Source organism: Myotis brandtii, unplaced genomic scaffold (genome assembly GCF_000412655.1).
Source record: "Myotis brandtii unplaced genomic scaffold, ASM41265v1 scaffold163, whole genome shotgun sequence".
In the NCBI taxonomy this organism is placed as follows: Eukaryota; Metazoa; Chordata; class Mammalia; order Chiroptera; family Vespertilionidae; genus Myotis; species Myotis brandtii.
This window is the reverse complement of record NW_005355962.1, coordinates 509912-523330: the sequence shown is the minus strand read 5'-3', so window position 1 is coordinate 523330 and position 13419 is coordinate 509912. Positions and strand designations below refer to the sequence as shown.

At 37.6% G+C, this 13419-nt stretch overlaps 1 protein-coding gene across 7 annotated transcripts in view; it reads right to left on the bottom strand.

The window, feature by feature from the left end:
• The window catches only part of SLC9B2 (solute carrier family 9, subfamily B (NHA2, cation proton antiporter 2), member 2), a 47968-nt gene that overhangs the window by 19466 nt on the left and 15083 nt on the right, over positions 1-13419 (bottom strand). For all 7 annotated transcript variants that reach the window (XM_014536460.1, XM_005862293.2, XM_005862292.2 and 4 more), the window contains 4 exons: positions 8903-9073; positions 4937-5079; positions 3954-4081; positions 2379-2554 (listed from right to left, as the gene is read on the bottom strand). In XM_014536460.1, the coding sequence (XP_014391946.1) occupies positions 2379-2554; positions 3954-4081; positions 4937-5079; positions 8903-9073 (618 nt within the window). The remainder of the gene's footprint in view (positions 1-2378; positions 2555-3953; positions 4082-4936; positions 5080-8902; positions 9074-13419) is intronic.

Below are 13419 nucleotides of genomic sequence, written 5' to 3'. Positions count from 1 at the left end.
TAAGAAAAAGCTAAAGGAGTTCATCACCACCAAACCAGCATTATATGAAATGCTGAAAGGTATTCTTTAAGAAGAGGAAGAAGAAAAAGGTAAAGATAAAAATTATGAATAGCAAATACATACCTATCAACAAGTGAATCTAAAAATCAAGTGAATAAAAAATCTGATGAACAGAGTAAACTGGTGAATATAATAGAACCAGGGGCATGGAAAGGGAGTGGACTGACAATTCTTGGGGGGAAAGGGGTATGGTGGTGCAGGAAGAGACTGGACAAAAATCGTACACCTATGGATGAGGACAGTGGGAGGGGTAAGGGCAGAGGGTGGGGTGGGAACTGGGTGGAGGAGAGCTATGGGGGGGGAAAAAAGAGGAACAACTGTAATAATCTGAACAATAAAGATTTAATTAAAAAAAATAATCCTTTCTTTTCTTTTGTTAAATCTTTCTTCCTATGACAATCTTCCATTTTGTACAACCCCATAGAGTGTCTTCTAGTTGCTAGATGGGATATACCTGATTCATGAATCACTTAATAAGGCCAATTAGATGTTCAAGTTTATTTGGTTGATATATTTTTTTTTTAACACTCTAAAGTTGTGTTTTCTATTCCCAAAGGTTTTGATTTAACTGGTCTAAGGTAGGGCCCATATATGAATATTTTTTAAATTCCCCACTCCCTATGTAATTCTAGTGTGGACAAAAAGTAACCTCATACTAAACCTGACAAACTCAGGAGAGGCCTGCATGGCGGATCTTACAAACTCAGAGACCAAAAGTAACCACATAGGGTGGTTTGAATAATAAAAATTCCTAACTAAAAGTGGGTCATGGTGTTTAGTCACATCCCCTCCCTGTAGCTTCCTTGGCAAATGTCAGTCTTTACCCTGATGAGCCTATTATCTTTCTCCATCTAAGATAACATACCTTTGCAACGTCAGAGTAATCTCATTTTCCGGCCCTAACGGGTTTGGCTCAGTGGATAGAGCATCAGCCTGCGGACTCAAGGGTCCCAGGTTCGATTCCAGTCAATTTTTCAGATCCATCAGAGCACACCTCCCACCAGATCACAGGCCCCTCATTGTTACCTTGTTCCCCACATACCATCTCTGTGCACTGTCAATGTGAATAGTTAACTATCCTATGTCCACCAATGAAAAAGAAGTATGTCTTATTCTTTATCCAATCTCAGAGATTTCACTGTTTTGCTTTCTCCTGCCTCCCTAATCAACCACCAATGAATTTTATGTAGCGCCCCCCCCCCATACAGCTCCTCCTTTGATTCTAATGTATAAAATAAGCTGTAAAACCGCCATTCTTTGGAACATTGTCTCAATATGTTGAGATTTTGCTTCCAGGCACTTGTAGTTAGTTTGGCCCAAATAAATGCATAAAAATTCTCTGCAGGTTTGGATGTTTCTTACATTGACATGTGTGCAGCTGAGGCTGCGAACCATTAGATTTGATTTAATAGGTAATAGGGAATCTTCATTGGTTCTTGAACAAGAAAGTAACATTATGAAAACCATATTCTGATAAGATTAATTTACTAGTGAGAAATGACAGGGACTGGGTGTAAGGCAACTGGGGCAACGGGAAGAGGTGAGGTTCTAGGTCAGCCGTGGGCAAACTATGGCCCGCGGGCTGGATCCGGCCCGTTTGAAATGAATAAAACTAAAAAAAAAAAAGACCGTACCCTTTTATGTAATGATGTTTACTTTGAATTTATATTAGTTCACACAAACACTCCATCCATGCTTTTGTTCCGGCCCTCCGGTCCAGTTTAAGAACCCATTGTGGCCCTCGAGTCAAAAAGTTTGCCCACCCCTGTTCTAGGTAATCAGTGTAAATCATATATAACCATAAATGGTTAAGATAACTACTGGGGGCTGGAGAGAGAATACATAACTTCCTAAGGTGTGTTCCTCTTTTATTACTACTTAAACCAAAATACATCCATATCAACAATTATCAAGTATTAATAGGCTATTTATTAAAATCATTGTTGTTATTACTCATAAAATGTTAAAGATGAGAAAACAGAAATTGTTCCTTTCACTTGGAATGTTCTCTGTCCTTTGGGCTCATTGAAAAACCTACTCATCCCTTGTGTGAGGTCTCCATACAGAAGCTGTTCTCCTTTAAACTTTGCTACTTTGCATCCCCCTTTGTGCACCTCCCATGCTTTTTGAGCAGTCTGGGTTAAGGGAGTAAAGCTAGAAAGCTACTGGTCCCCGCTTAGGTAAGGACCTAACTCTTGCAGTTGCTTTCTCTATTTCAATTTGCCTTAATCAATCATCAAGCAAATATGCCATGCTTATGTCATCACAATCTATCTCTAGAGTTCAGAGAACAGCATATTGTGAACTGATCAATGTACCTGTGGAAAAGGCCATGCCTAAGCATGTGTTGAAGCCAGTGATGGCCAGAATGTCATCGAAGCTGCCAGCTGCTATGAGTAAGGTTGGGACACCTTTTTCAACACCATAACCTCCTTCCTGCAAAAGGAGCATTGAAGGCACCACGACAGCTGGAGAGACAGCACCTACAACAAAACTAAGCAGGCAGTGCTTAAACATTTATGGTAGTATCTCACTCATCATCATTGTTATGAAATTACAATAACCTCTGCTCTTTTAGAGCACACACGTTAGATAGTCTTTTGAATGGCAGTGATGCATCAAACCAGAAACACATACACACATACAAGTTCTACAGAACACTTGACAAACTGTGGCCACGCACCACCTGCACTGTAAGCACTTTGGTTGCCTAATATATATCTGTATTTATGGGTGGTCTAGAAGACCTAATGAGGTTAGGCTCCAGGAAACTGCCATTTTAAAAAGATGGCCATGGATCTGTGGATTGGAACCCAGTGATCTCAGGCCTTCTACCGGACCTTGGCATATAAAATAGGACAACAGACTAGGAAGGGGAAGGCCAACCTGACAGTGACAGTGATACTAAGAATAGCAGCAGTAGTAACAGAAGGAGCATGTTACAGTGCTTACCATGTGCCAAACCCCATTTTAAGCAGTTTGCATATATTAAATAATTTAATCCTCACAACAACCCTATGAAGTAGCTACAATCATTCTGTTCATTTTGCAAATGAAGACATTGAGGCACAGAGAGATTAGGTAACTTGCCAGAGATCACACACTGGAAAGTTACAGAGCTGGGACCTGAGCCCAGGCAGAATATAGCTCCAGAGTCTTAACCATGAGAAGCAATAACTAACTTCTCACCTACTTACTACCCTACAATTTTACTAAGCAATTTATATTTATTTACCTCTCCTGGCCCTCAGCCGTTGGAAATAGTAACTGACAGTGCAAGGAAGAGGCAGCAGAATCCCCTAATCACAATAGTCTATAGCAGTGGTTCTCAACCTGTGGGTCGCGACCCCTTTGGTGGTCAAACGACCCTTTCACAGGGGTCGTCTAAGACCATCCTGCATATCAGATATTTACATTATGATTCATAACAGTAGCAACATTACAGTTATGAAGTAGCAATGAAAATAATTTTATGGTTGGGTCACAACATGAGGAACTGTATTTAAAGGGCCAGAAGGTTGAGAACCACTGGCCTAGAGGAAAACGGTACCAGGTGATCACTGCTGATGTCTCAATGATCCTTTGTGCAGACTCTGGAGTGAGATCCAACAGCTCTCTCAGCAGCATGGAGTCAGATGTAGGTAAAAAGTCTATTACTTCCTCAATCATATAAATTATTATAACCACTGTAAAAGTTAGCACCGACAAAGAAGTGTACTCTATTTTTAAGTTATAATATTTACACGATATTAATACTTAAATATCGTGCTAAAATATCCATTTTGTATTTTCTGATGTCCTTAAGAAAATGCTATTATGCATTCTCTTGTATTGAATTAGAGAAAGTTCTAAATATCCATGCATATTTTCATACGACAAGGAAAAATCATTACCCCAGTATAAACGCCCATTGCCATGGTAAACCCATTAGGAAGTGGGCAAGAAGAGCAGACGTGCATGCCTCCACAAGACACGGACCGACGGACAATCGCACACAAACACCCTTCAACTTCTGCAGGGCCTGAAATATAAAAACAGACATTCTAAAGCAATCTGCTAAAGACACACAGGGAAAATGACATGAATTGCTTTTTCTTCAGTATTGAGACCATGTCTGGATCATCATGAAGTTTCCAGGTAATGCGTTTTATTCTACAAACATTTCAGTGTTCTAAGTGTTTTAGAGACAGCTTATTTAGTCCTCATAGTAACCCTATGATACACGTAATATTATTACCACCGTGTTTTAGATGTGTTCATCTGAAAAGGCACGAGTTCAAGTGATTTGCCCAAGATCATGAAATTGGTGAGTGGTGGAGTTAGGTTTGAATCCAGGAAGGCAGCTCATAATCTCCACACCGGTTTAACCTTCTCAGTGTTGGCTTTATGTATAACCTGTGGCCCCAGCATGAACACAGGTTAAAGACTCATCCCCAAGAATATTCATTCTATATTCAAAGACATACACGAATAAAAGCATTTTAGAAAAGCATACTTGAGACTCATTCTATATACCAGGCTGTTTCCTAAGCCAGTATAGTTAGTCCTGAACACCTCACCTGTATAGGGTTTTGTACATCAAAAATATGTTTCTCTCTGCTCATTACTTATAACTATGGCCTATATCTCTGTCAGAGAAAGGGAGGGGCTTTATTCTTGGTGCTGTCCCCAAACAGGCAGTAACTCCACCTTCTCCAAGAAAGAGTATGGGGACATCTTCTGGGGACAGTCCTGCATGAAATAAATTGTGTTGTCTTTTTGAGAATGCCATGCAAAGAGTCCACATCCATTTCCTAAAGCTCAGGGATTCTAAATACTTGTGACATTGGAAGAATAAAATTCCTAGTCAACAGTTAGACATTTACAACTTCAGTACCTTTGAATCAAGCCCAAGGCCAGCACGAACCAATATGATAGACAGGGCTATACTTCTCAAAGCAGAGGACCACTTGTGCTTGATCTGTACATTATCATTGATGACAGGGATATTTTTTATGAGAAACCCAGCAAGCAGCATGCCTGGAATGGAGAAGTCAAACAACCCTTTAGATAGTTTTCAAATACAGAAAACCCTTTTTGGCACTGTGGATGTGAGAGAGGCTACTCTGTAATCTCAGGAACCACTTCCTTTATGCTTAGCCCTCAGATAAAATTACATTAAACTTTAATTTAAAATTAATGTAATACAGGAGCAAAGAAAAAGCTTTAATATGCAAATTAAAAGGACAGATTAGAATAATTATTAGAATAACTGAAATTGAAAGAGAGAAATAGGAGGCAGTATTAGAAAGTGTGATCAAATATTAAATGTTTTAATAAAATGCCTAATTCAGTCATCTCTTTATGTGCAACTAGCAAATAGCTCCTAAAATTATTTGCTAAGTCAGATTACCTGAAATAAATATAAACAGCTATATGGGCTCTATTTTACCTTCAAACCAGATAATTTAATAAAAAAAAACATAACCTGCTTTATGAAGGCTTAAAAGTGAGTTACGGTGAATTGGATATTGCTCTATCATGTCAGCTGGTGCCTCCTTTCTTTCAGTCATTAAACACATACCACTGCCTTCAGTATCTGAGACACTGTAGTACAAGCATGTCAAACTCATGGCCCGCGGGCTGCATGTGGCCCAGCCAATATAACGGTATGTAAGAAACGTTTTAATAAAAATTTCGTAACTTAATTTTCACAATGTCCTGTTATACATGATTATTAATAATGAACTACAATGTTCACTAATGACTGATTACTATAATCGTGTTGCATTCATTTCCCTTACGCACCTCACGTGCAGGCGCACCATTTCACTCCACTAATACTAGCAGCGAATATTTCAGCAGCTGATTGCCACGTCATTAGTCTTGGACTGACTTGTTTGGTGTGCACAACAGGAAATATTTCGCTTTCGGAGAACATAAAAAATAGGTTTATTTGTGTTACGCTTATTAATTTGTGCAGTTATTCAGTGTCTGGTAAGTTAACGTTCAAGAAAAAAATTAATTTTTATTAAAATGTTCTATTATTTTATGTTAACGATTACTCATTTATTTCAGCCCTTTGTATTCAGCATGTCTCTATTGAAATAAACCTACGTTTCTATGAAAATTGAAGCTTTTGTTTTTTTGCGGCCCACATAAACTTAAACCTTGTTTATTTGGCCCGTGTTAGCCTTTGAGTTTGACATGCTTGCTGTAGTAGGTATTTGAGATAATGAGCAAGGACTCAGTACTGCTTTCAGCCAGTAGGGGAGCAAGATGAGCTGACATCTCAATGTTAAGGGAGCGTCAGTATGAACTGAGACAGGAGATGTGAGTCCCAGAGATCCGAAGAAGGGGAAGGGGAGAAAGGCAGGGTTAGGAGAGCTGAGTCGTCTATGGCAGACACAGAAGTTTCTTCCAAGGTAGGAAGAGAAAGTGGGACACATTCTGAGACCTGCAAGTAGTTGAGTGTGACTGAGGAGGCTGAGTTGTGAGCGAATTCTGCCCTTGTTGATATCACGCCCACACCACGGGAAAGATTTCTCTGTCAGACATTGTGAGGCTCCTGCCCTTCATCCTTTTCTGTCAGCACCCTCTTCCCGCCGTGTTCTTATAAGCACCACTCATTAAACGACTAAACAAATTGAGTAAGGTTGAGGCCTTCTGTGTGTAAACGACTAGAATAGATATAAATTGCAAGCACAGCTTTTCGTGACTTGCACCAGACCACTTCATGCAAGAGAGCATCATTTCCAGGCATCTCTCATCACTGCCATTTAATCTAGATGGTCTCAAAGTTCTGGATTCTGCAGTCCTATTCTTTCTAGACTTTTTGATAAACTATGAATTAGCCTATTCTTTTTAAAAGAAAAATGATAAGAATAATATATACCCATGGTAAAATTAAAACATTACAGGCAAGGGTAAAGTAACAAGTACATGCCCAACCCCACCTGTAACTTTCTATCTTCATTCCCCCAAAGTTTCCACTGTGAAGGGTTTTTAAAAATATATATATATTTTATTGATTTTTTATAGAGAGGAAGGGAGAGGGACAGAGAGCTAGAAACATCGATGAGAAACATAGATCAGCTGCCTCCTGCACACTCCCCACTGGGGATGTGCCCACAACCAAGGCACATGCCCCTGACCGGAATCGAACCCGGGACACTTGAGTCCGTAGGCTGACGCTCTATCCACTGAGCAAAACCGGCCAGGACTGTGAAGGGTTTTTTGTGCCCTCCCTGAACGTCTCTTTACCTCCTTAAGCATGCCTGTCTGTGTGTGCGGGTGCACTTTGTGTTGGCACAAATGGCAGCACATGTATATACTGTTGTACAATTTGGGTTTTTCCCACACTTAACTATGTGTTCTAAATATATTCTGAATAAAGCACATTAGTATTTGCCTTATTCTTTTAGCTATCATAGTATCCCATTGTTTGGAGATATAATTTGGGACCAATTAATGGACCAGTTCATATATCAAATATTTAAAGTGCCTACTACATGCCAGACCCTTATGATACCCTGGTAATACAGAGGTGAGCTAGATGAACACGGTCCCTGTTCAGATGGTGCTTATATATTTGTAGGTTTATGCAAGTATATCCATAGGATAATTCATAGAAGTGGAAATATTAGGCTCTAGGGTACAGGTGCATATAACATTTTAATAGTTATTGATGAACCTTTGGCCAAAAATGTTGCACTAACCATACATTTCATTCTATGTCAATAGTTTCTTACTGAAACTTAAAATATGGATCTAAATCAGTGATATATATATATATATAATATTTATTGATTTCAGAGAGGAAGGGAGAGGGAGAAAGAGATAGAAACATCAATGATGAGAGAGAATCATTGATTGGCTGCCTCCTGCATGCCCCACACTGGGAATTGAGCCCACAACCCAGGCATGTGCCCTTGACCAGAATTGAACCCGGGACCCTCAGTCTGCAAGCTAATGAGCCAAACCAGCTAGGGCAATCAATACCAGCTAGGGCAATCACTATAGTGATTAAAGCATATAACTACCTGAAATCAAAAAGGAATAATAATCTTATAAAAATTCAAAAACATCTTATGGAAGAAGGACTTTTTATTCTCCAAGTGAATGTGAAAACAATTTCCCTGGGACTGCGTTTCCTCTGCCAGAGGTCTGGGTTGATGTGGCCACCTGCTTGTGATATGGCAGGTGTCCCCTTCTTGCCTCTAAGCACACAGGAAACTCTGCCTTGGTTGTAGAGGAAAGAATACCTTCTTTGATAAGGTATATTCTTTTTTTCCCCTTAATTTGTTATTATAGAAAGTTTTTTTTAATATACAAGAATTATCAACAAAAGGCCAATTTTACTTCAAATACTCCCAAGTTATTTAGAAGCAAATCCTTATTGAAATAAATTAGCAAAGAAGTTGCTCACATCACCGATGAGTGAGTACTAGCTAGCATCACCAGAAATATCGGTTGATATTTTTGTTTGTTTATATAAATGAATAAGAAATATGTGTTGGAACCTCACTTTTTGTCAAAAATGTGAGTGACTTACAAGATATCAAGTCTTGATGTGTAGCATATGCTGATTTCTGTCTTATAAATACTTCCATCCTGGCCCATGTTAAGCTGTGAACATGATGTCACCGAATGTGTAGTTGAAAGAAATGGGCAGTAAGTATTTATAATTTAATTTTTTAAAATCACCATTTTTCACTACAGGCTCATAAAATTCCTCAAAATTTAATTTTCAGTGTTTAGCTCTAGCACAGAAAATACAGAAATAGTTTATTCCTTTATTTCCAAACTACTATTCTTAAAACAGGATTTACACTGAAGAAGACAGGAAGTGTTTGGCACTTACCAAGAAGAGGAGGCAGTGGAGGCAACGTAGGTAACTTGATGAGCCCCAAAAGTTTGCCTCCGATGACGGCGCAATAGAAAAGGATTATAATCCCAAACAGGTTTCCTCCAGGAAGACATTCACTGCCAGTGATTGACCAAACTACAGCCCACAGGAGAACAACCATGGTAACTGAAATAAACCAGGAAAACGAGTTTTTATCAGTAAGTTGTTATATGCAGGTTTAAATATAACCGAAATTAAAAAAAAACCACATTGAATATGTACACAAATACTTATAACCATGTGTAAACTTGAGAACATAATTACTATGAACAATCAGGTAATAACCCACATCTGAGGAAACAGACTGTTATGCCTGGCCTTGAATCCACCTAAGTGCCCCCCTCCTAGCTCCATCCCCAGTTCCCCTCACCCTGCCAGAAGGAACTACATTCTTGAATTTTTTTTGCCATTTTCTTATTTTTCTTTATAATTTTACCATAAGTATCTCAGTAGTTAATATTAAAAAGAGAATCACTATCTTTACCCTCTTCACAGGAACATGAGAATACTTGAACAATCACATGCCAGTATTTTAGTTCTGCATTGAAGTAGACATTATTATTTCTTTTCTACAGTCACTGTTTGTTTAGAATTACCCACATACTTACCTATTTTTTAAAATATATTTTTATTGATATCAGAGAGGAAGGGAGAGGGAGATAGAGATGGAAACATCAAAGATGAGAGAGAGTCATTGATTGGCTGCTTCCTGCATGGCCCCCACTGGAGATCGAGCCCACAACCCAGGCATGTGTCCTGACTGAGAATCGAACCGTGATCTTCTGGTTTATAGGTCAATGCTCAACCACTGAGCCACACTAGCCGGCCTTACCTATTTTTTTTAATCATCATTCACTATGGCATTTCACACCTTTCACCTGAGACAATAGTTGCCTGAAGTATTCCCTTTAGTAGAGGCATTTCTTAGAATGTGAAATACTTTTCCATGTTTGAAAACCTTGTGTTCTACAAAACTATACACTGAAAATAGAAAGGCTCATGGGAAAACAGAGTTGGCCAGACCACTCTAAACTCAAAACTTGTGACCAAAGCACTAACAAAAATAATAACCATCCTGAAAAAAAAGTGCCAACACAGTTAAATCTCCACTGACATGTGTCTCTCTCCCTCCTTCAGTCTCTTCTTTGCTGACTATAACCCTGGAACCACACTTCCTATTTCAAGATGGAGAATCTTGAGGGCTTTGCCTTAAATAGAGAGGAGTTCCATCTAAATCTGCAGTCTTCTCCATCAATCAAATGTTGTAATGTTTGGTTTTATTAACTGAGTGAAAAGCGTTGGCAGCTTCTTCATCTGTACTGTCAGCTTCGTCACTGACAAATGGTTTCATTAGGCAGCGTAACGTAGAAAGTTAATGGTCTTATGAAGTTCCCACACCAGCAACTAACTGTCTGAAAGGAAGGCACTTCCACAGAGAGCTCAGCTTTTGAAAAGGTCCTTATATTAGCAAGGCTTTAATCTTTTTTAAAAAAACTTTAAAAATATTTTTGTTGATTTCAGAGAGGAAAGGAGAGGGAGAGAGAGATAGAAACATCAATGATGAAAAAGAATCATTGATTGGCTGCCTCCTCCCCGCCCCCTACTGGGGATCAAGCCCACAACCTGGACATGTGCCATTGACTGGAATTAAGTCTGGGACCCTTCAGTCTGCAGGCTGACGCTCTATCCACTGAGCCAAACCTGCTAGGGCAAGGTCTTAATCTTTAATTGTAAGAAAGCATATACCAGATTTCTTTTTGTTTGTTTTCAATTCACTTCTATTGCTTGATGAGGCAAAGTATTAATGTGCCAGGAAAAATTATGTACAAAAATGCAAATTTCATATTACACTGACATGATTCCCTATTTACCATTTCAAATGAGCTAAGTGGTACAGAAACACTTGGCAGTGAAGTATGCTATGTTTCTCATTAGTTGGTAGTCCATTCTGTTCTATTTGTCTAGAATTACCTTCATTTTCATTTTTAATAGATAGTTGTTCTGGGTATACAATCCTAGGTTGAGACTTTCTCAGTTCCTTGAAAATATTATTACTGTTTTCTGGCTTTTGCTGTTGTTAATTTCATTTTAAGTTTAATTTCAGTTCTTCTAGGGAATTTTTCTTTGGCTGTTTTTAATTATGTTATGTTTAGGATGGGTTCCTTTTGGTTCGCTTAGTTTTTGGTGTTCATCAATTTTGGAAAATTCTGTCTTCATTTCTTCAAGTATTTCTTCACCATTCTTCCTATTCTCTTTTTCTGGAACTATGACTGGATAGTTACACATATGTTGCTAACCCTCGTTTTCATATAATCTATTTTTGTCTGTGTGTACTACATTCTTGATAATCTCTTCAGACCTATTTGCTAGTTTATCAACTCCCTTTTTATTACTTTGTTGCCTAATCTAGGTACTAAGTTTTCTATTTCAATTACTATACTATATCCTTCATTTCTAGAAATTCAATTTGTTTCTTAATAGAATATCTTTGTTCATTTTAAAAATAGTTACTTACTTTGCACTCATAATTATCATCTCAACTTCTTTTAGATACCAAAAATATTTTATATTAATAGCCATATTGACTATATGGCTATATTTTGGAACATGGTTTTCTCTATGTGTTTTAAATGAAGTTTGAGGTTTCTTTTTCTCATGGTAGTTTAGAAACAGACCTAATTTCATTGAAAACATGTCTAGGCCCTAAAGTATACCTAATGTATTATACTTGGCATCCATTGCCCCAGTTGAGAATGGTAAAAATGTCGTTCAGAGCTCGTTGGAGCCTCAGGTTGAATGTGAATTTTGCCAGATAGGGTCTGAATTTGCTTCTATCGAGTACTCAGAAGCCAATAATTCAGGATCACTTTTAGACATATTTTCAGCTTGATTTTCTTCACTGACTTTGGAACACAAATCAGCATGAAGTTACACATTTTTAGTGGATACTCTCCCACAGATAGGTTTAGCTGCTGGCCCCATCTTTAGGGCAGGTTTACCTCAAATTCACCATGACACTGGGTTCCAGCTGTGTATGGGTAAGGGAGAACGATTTCTCCTATTACACATCTCCCAACTTAGGCTCTAGTGTAGCCTCTTATACTCTTAGTTCTTAAAATAAATCTCAAGTTCATTGGTGTTTTGCAGAAGCCTTCAGGGTGAAAGCTAAATTGAAGGCTTATTTCTCTCTCTTATACTTTGTTTTGGTGTCCTGATATCTTTTAGTTGTATTTTTGAAGTGGTTGTGCGAGGCAGCAATCTCCGGTGTTTACCTATGCCGCCATCTTGGTTTCTCTCTCAGGAGTTTTCCACTTTAATGGAACTTTATTATCTCATAGTGAGATCTGGTTATCCACTTATTGATGAGGACAAATAATTACTGTGTTAATAAGTATATATTGGCAATACACTTGGCCAATAAATATACATTGATAATATAAATTATATATTGATGGAAATAAACACTGTGTTAATAATTTAAAATTTTTTCCTACTTTAAGACCACTTTTTTAAACCTTGAATTTTCTTTTCATTCCCCATATTCAAAATGCAGTTCTAAATACATAGCAAATGTACATTTATAAGATTTCCATAAATCACATTTAATTCAGTTAATAATTTACTTCTCATTTATGATTTTGGTAATTTGCATATTCACATGTAACATTTACTTCTTAAGAAGAATACTTATTTATTCTGAATGGGCACAGGAAGTAGTATAGGAAAAAAGCAGTCTGGTAAGCCTTAGAAATAGAAGTACAGAAAAACAAGTGAAGAGGTATTTATATACTGAGTCACATTTCTCTGGCACCTGTACGGACAATGACTATAGAATTTTAAAAAAATTAGTCTCAAAATCACATCACTAATTTATACCCCATCTTTATCTGTTTTACTGCAAAAATGTTTTAACTAGAAATGTGCCATAACTTAAATGGTGCAAGTTAAAAAAAAAATAAAGGACAGAAAAGGTATTAAATTATCTGTAGCCATATTGACTATATGGCTATATTTTGGAACATGTTTTTTTCTATGTGTTTTAAATGAAGTTTGAGGTTTCTTTTTCTCATGGTAGTTTAGAAACAGACCTAATTTCATTGAAAACATGTCTAGGCCCTAAAGTATACTTAATGTATTATACTTGACATCCATTGCCCCAGTTGAGAATGATAAAAATGTCGTTCAGAGCTCCCAAATGAAATACAACTACAAAGAAGTGAGTCTGATTTTTCAATAAACATAATTTCTAGATCAAATGTGTTACATTTTTCAACATATTTTCTTTGGGAGGCAATATATTTATTTTGATGATGCTGTCATTCCTCAATACAATTTGTGAAATTGTTTTTAAATTTGCCTTTACAGGCAATTTTCAAACCCCTCACAGACCTAATTTCATTGAAAACATGTCTAGGCCCTAAAGTATACTTAATGTATTATACTTGACATCCATTGCCCCAGTTGAGAATGAT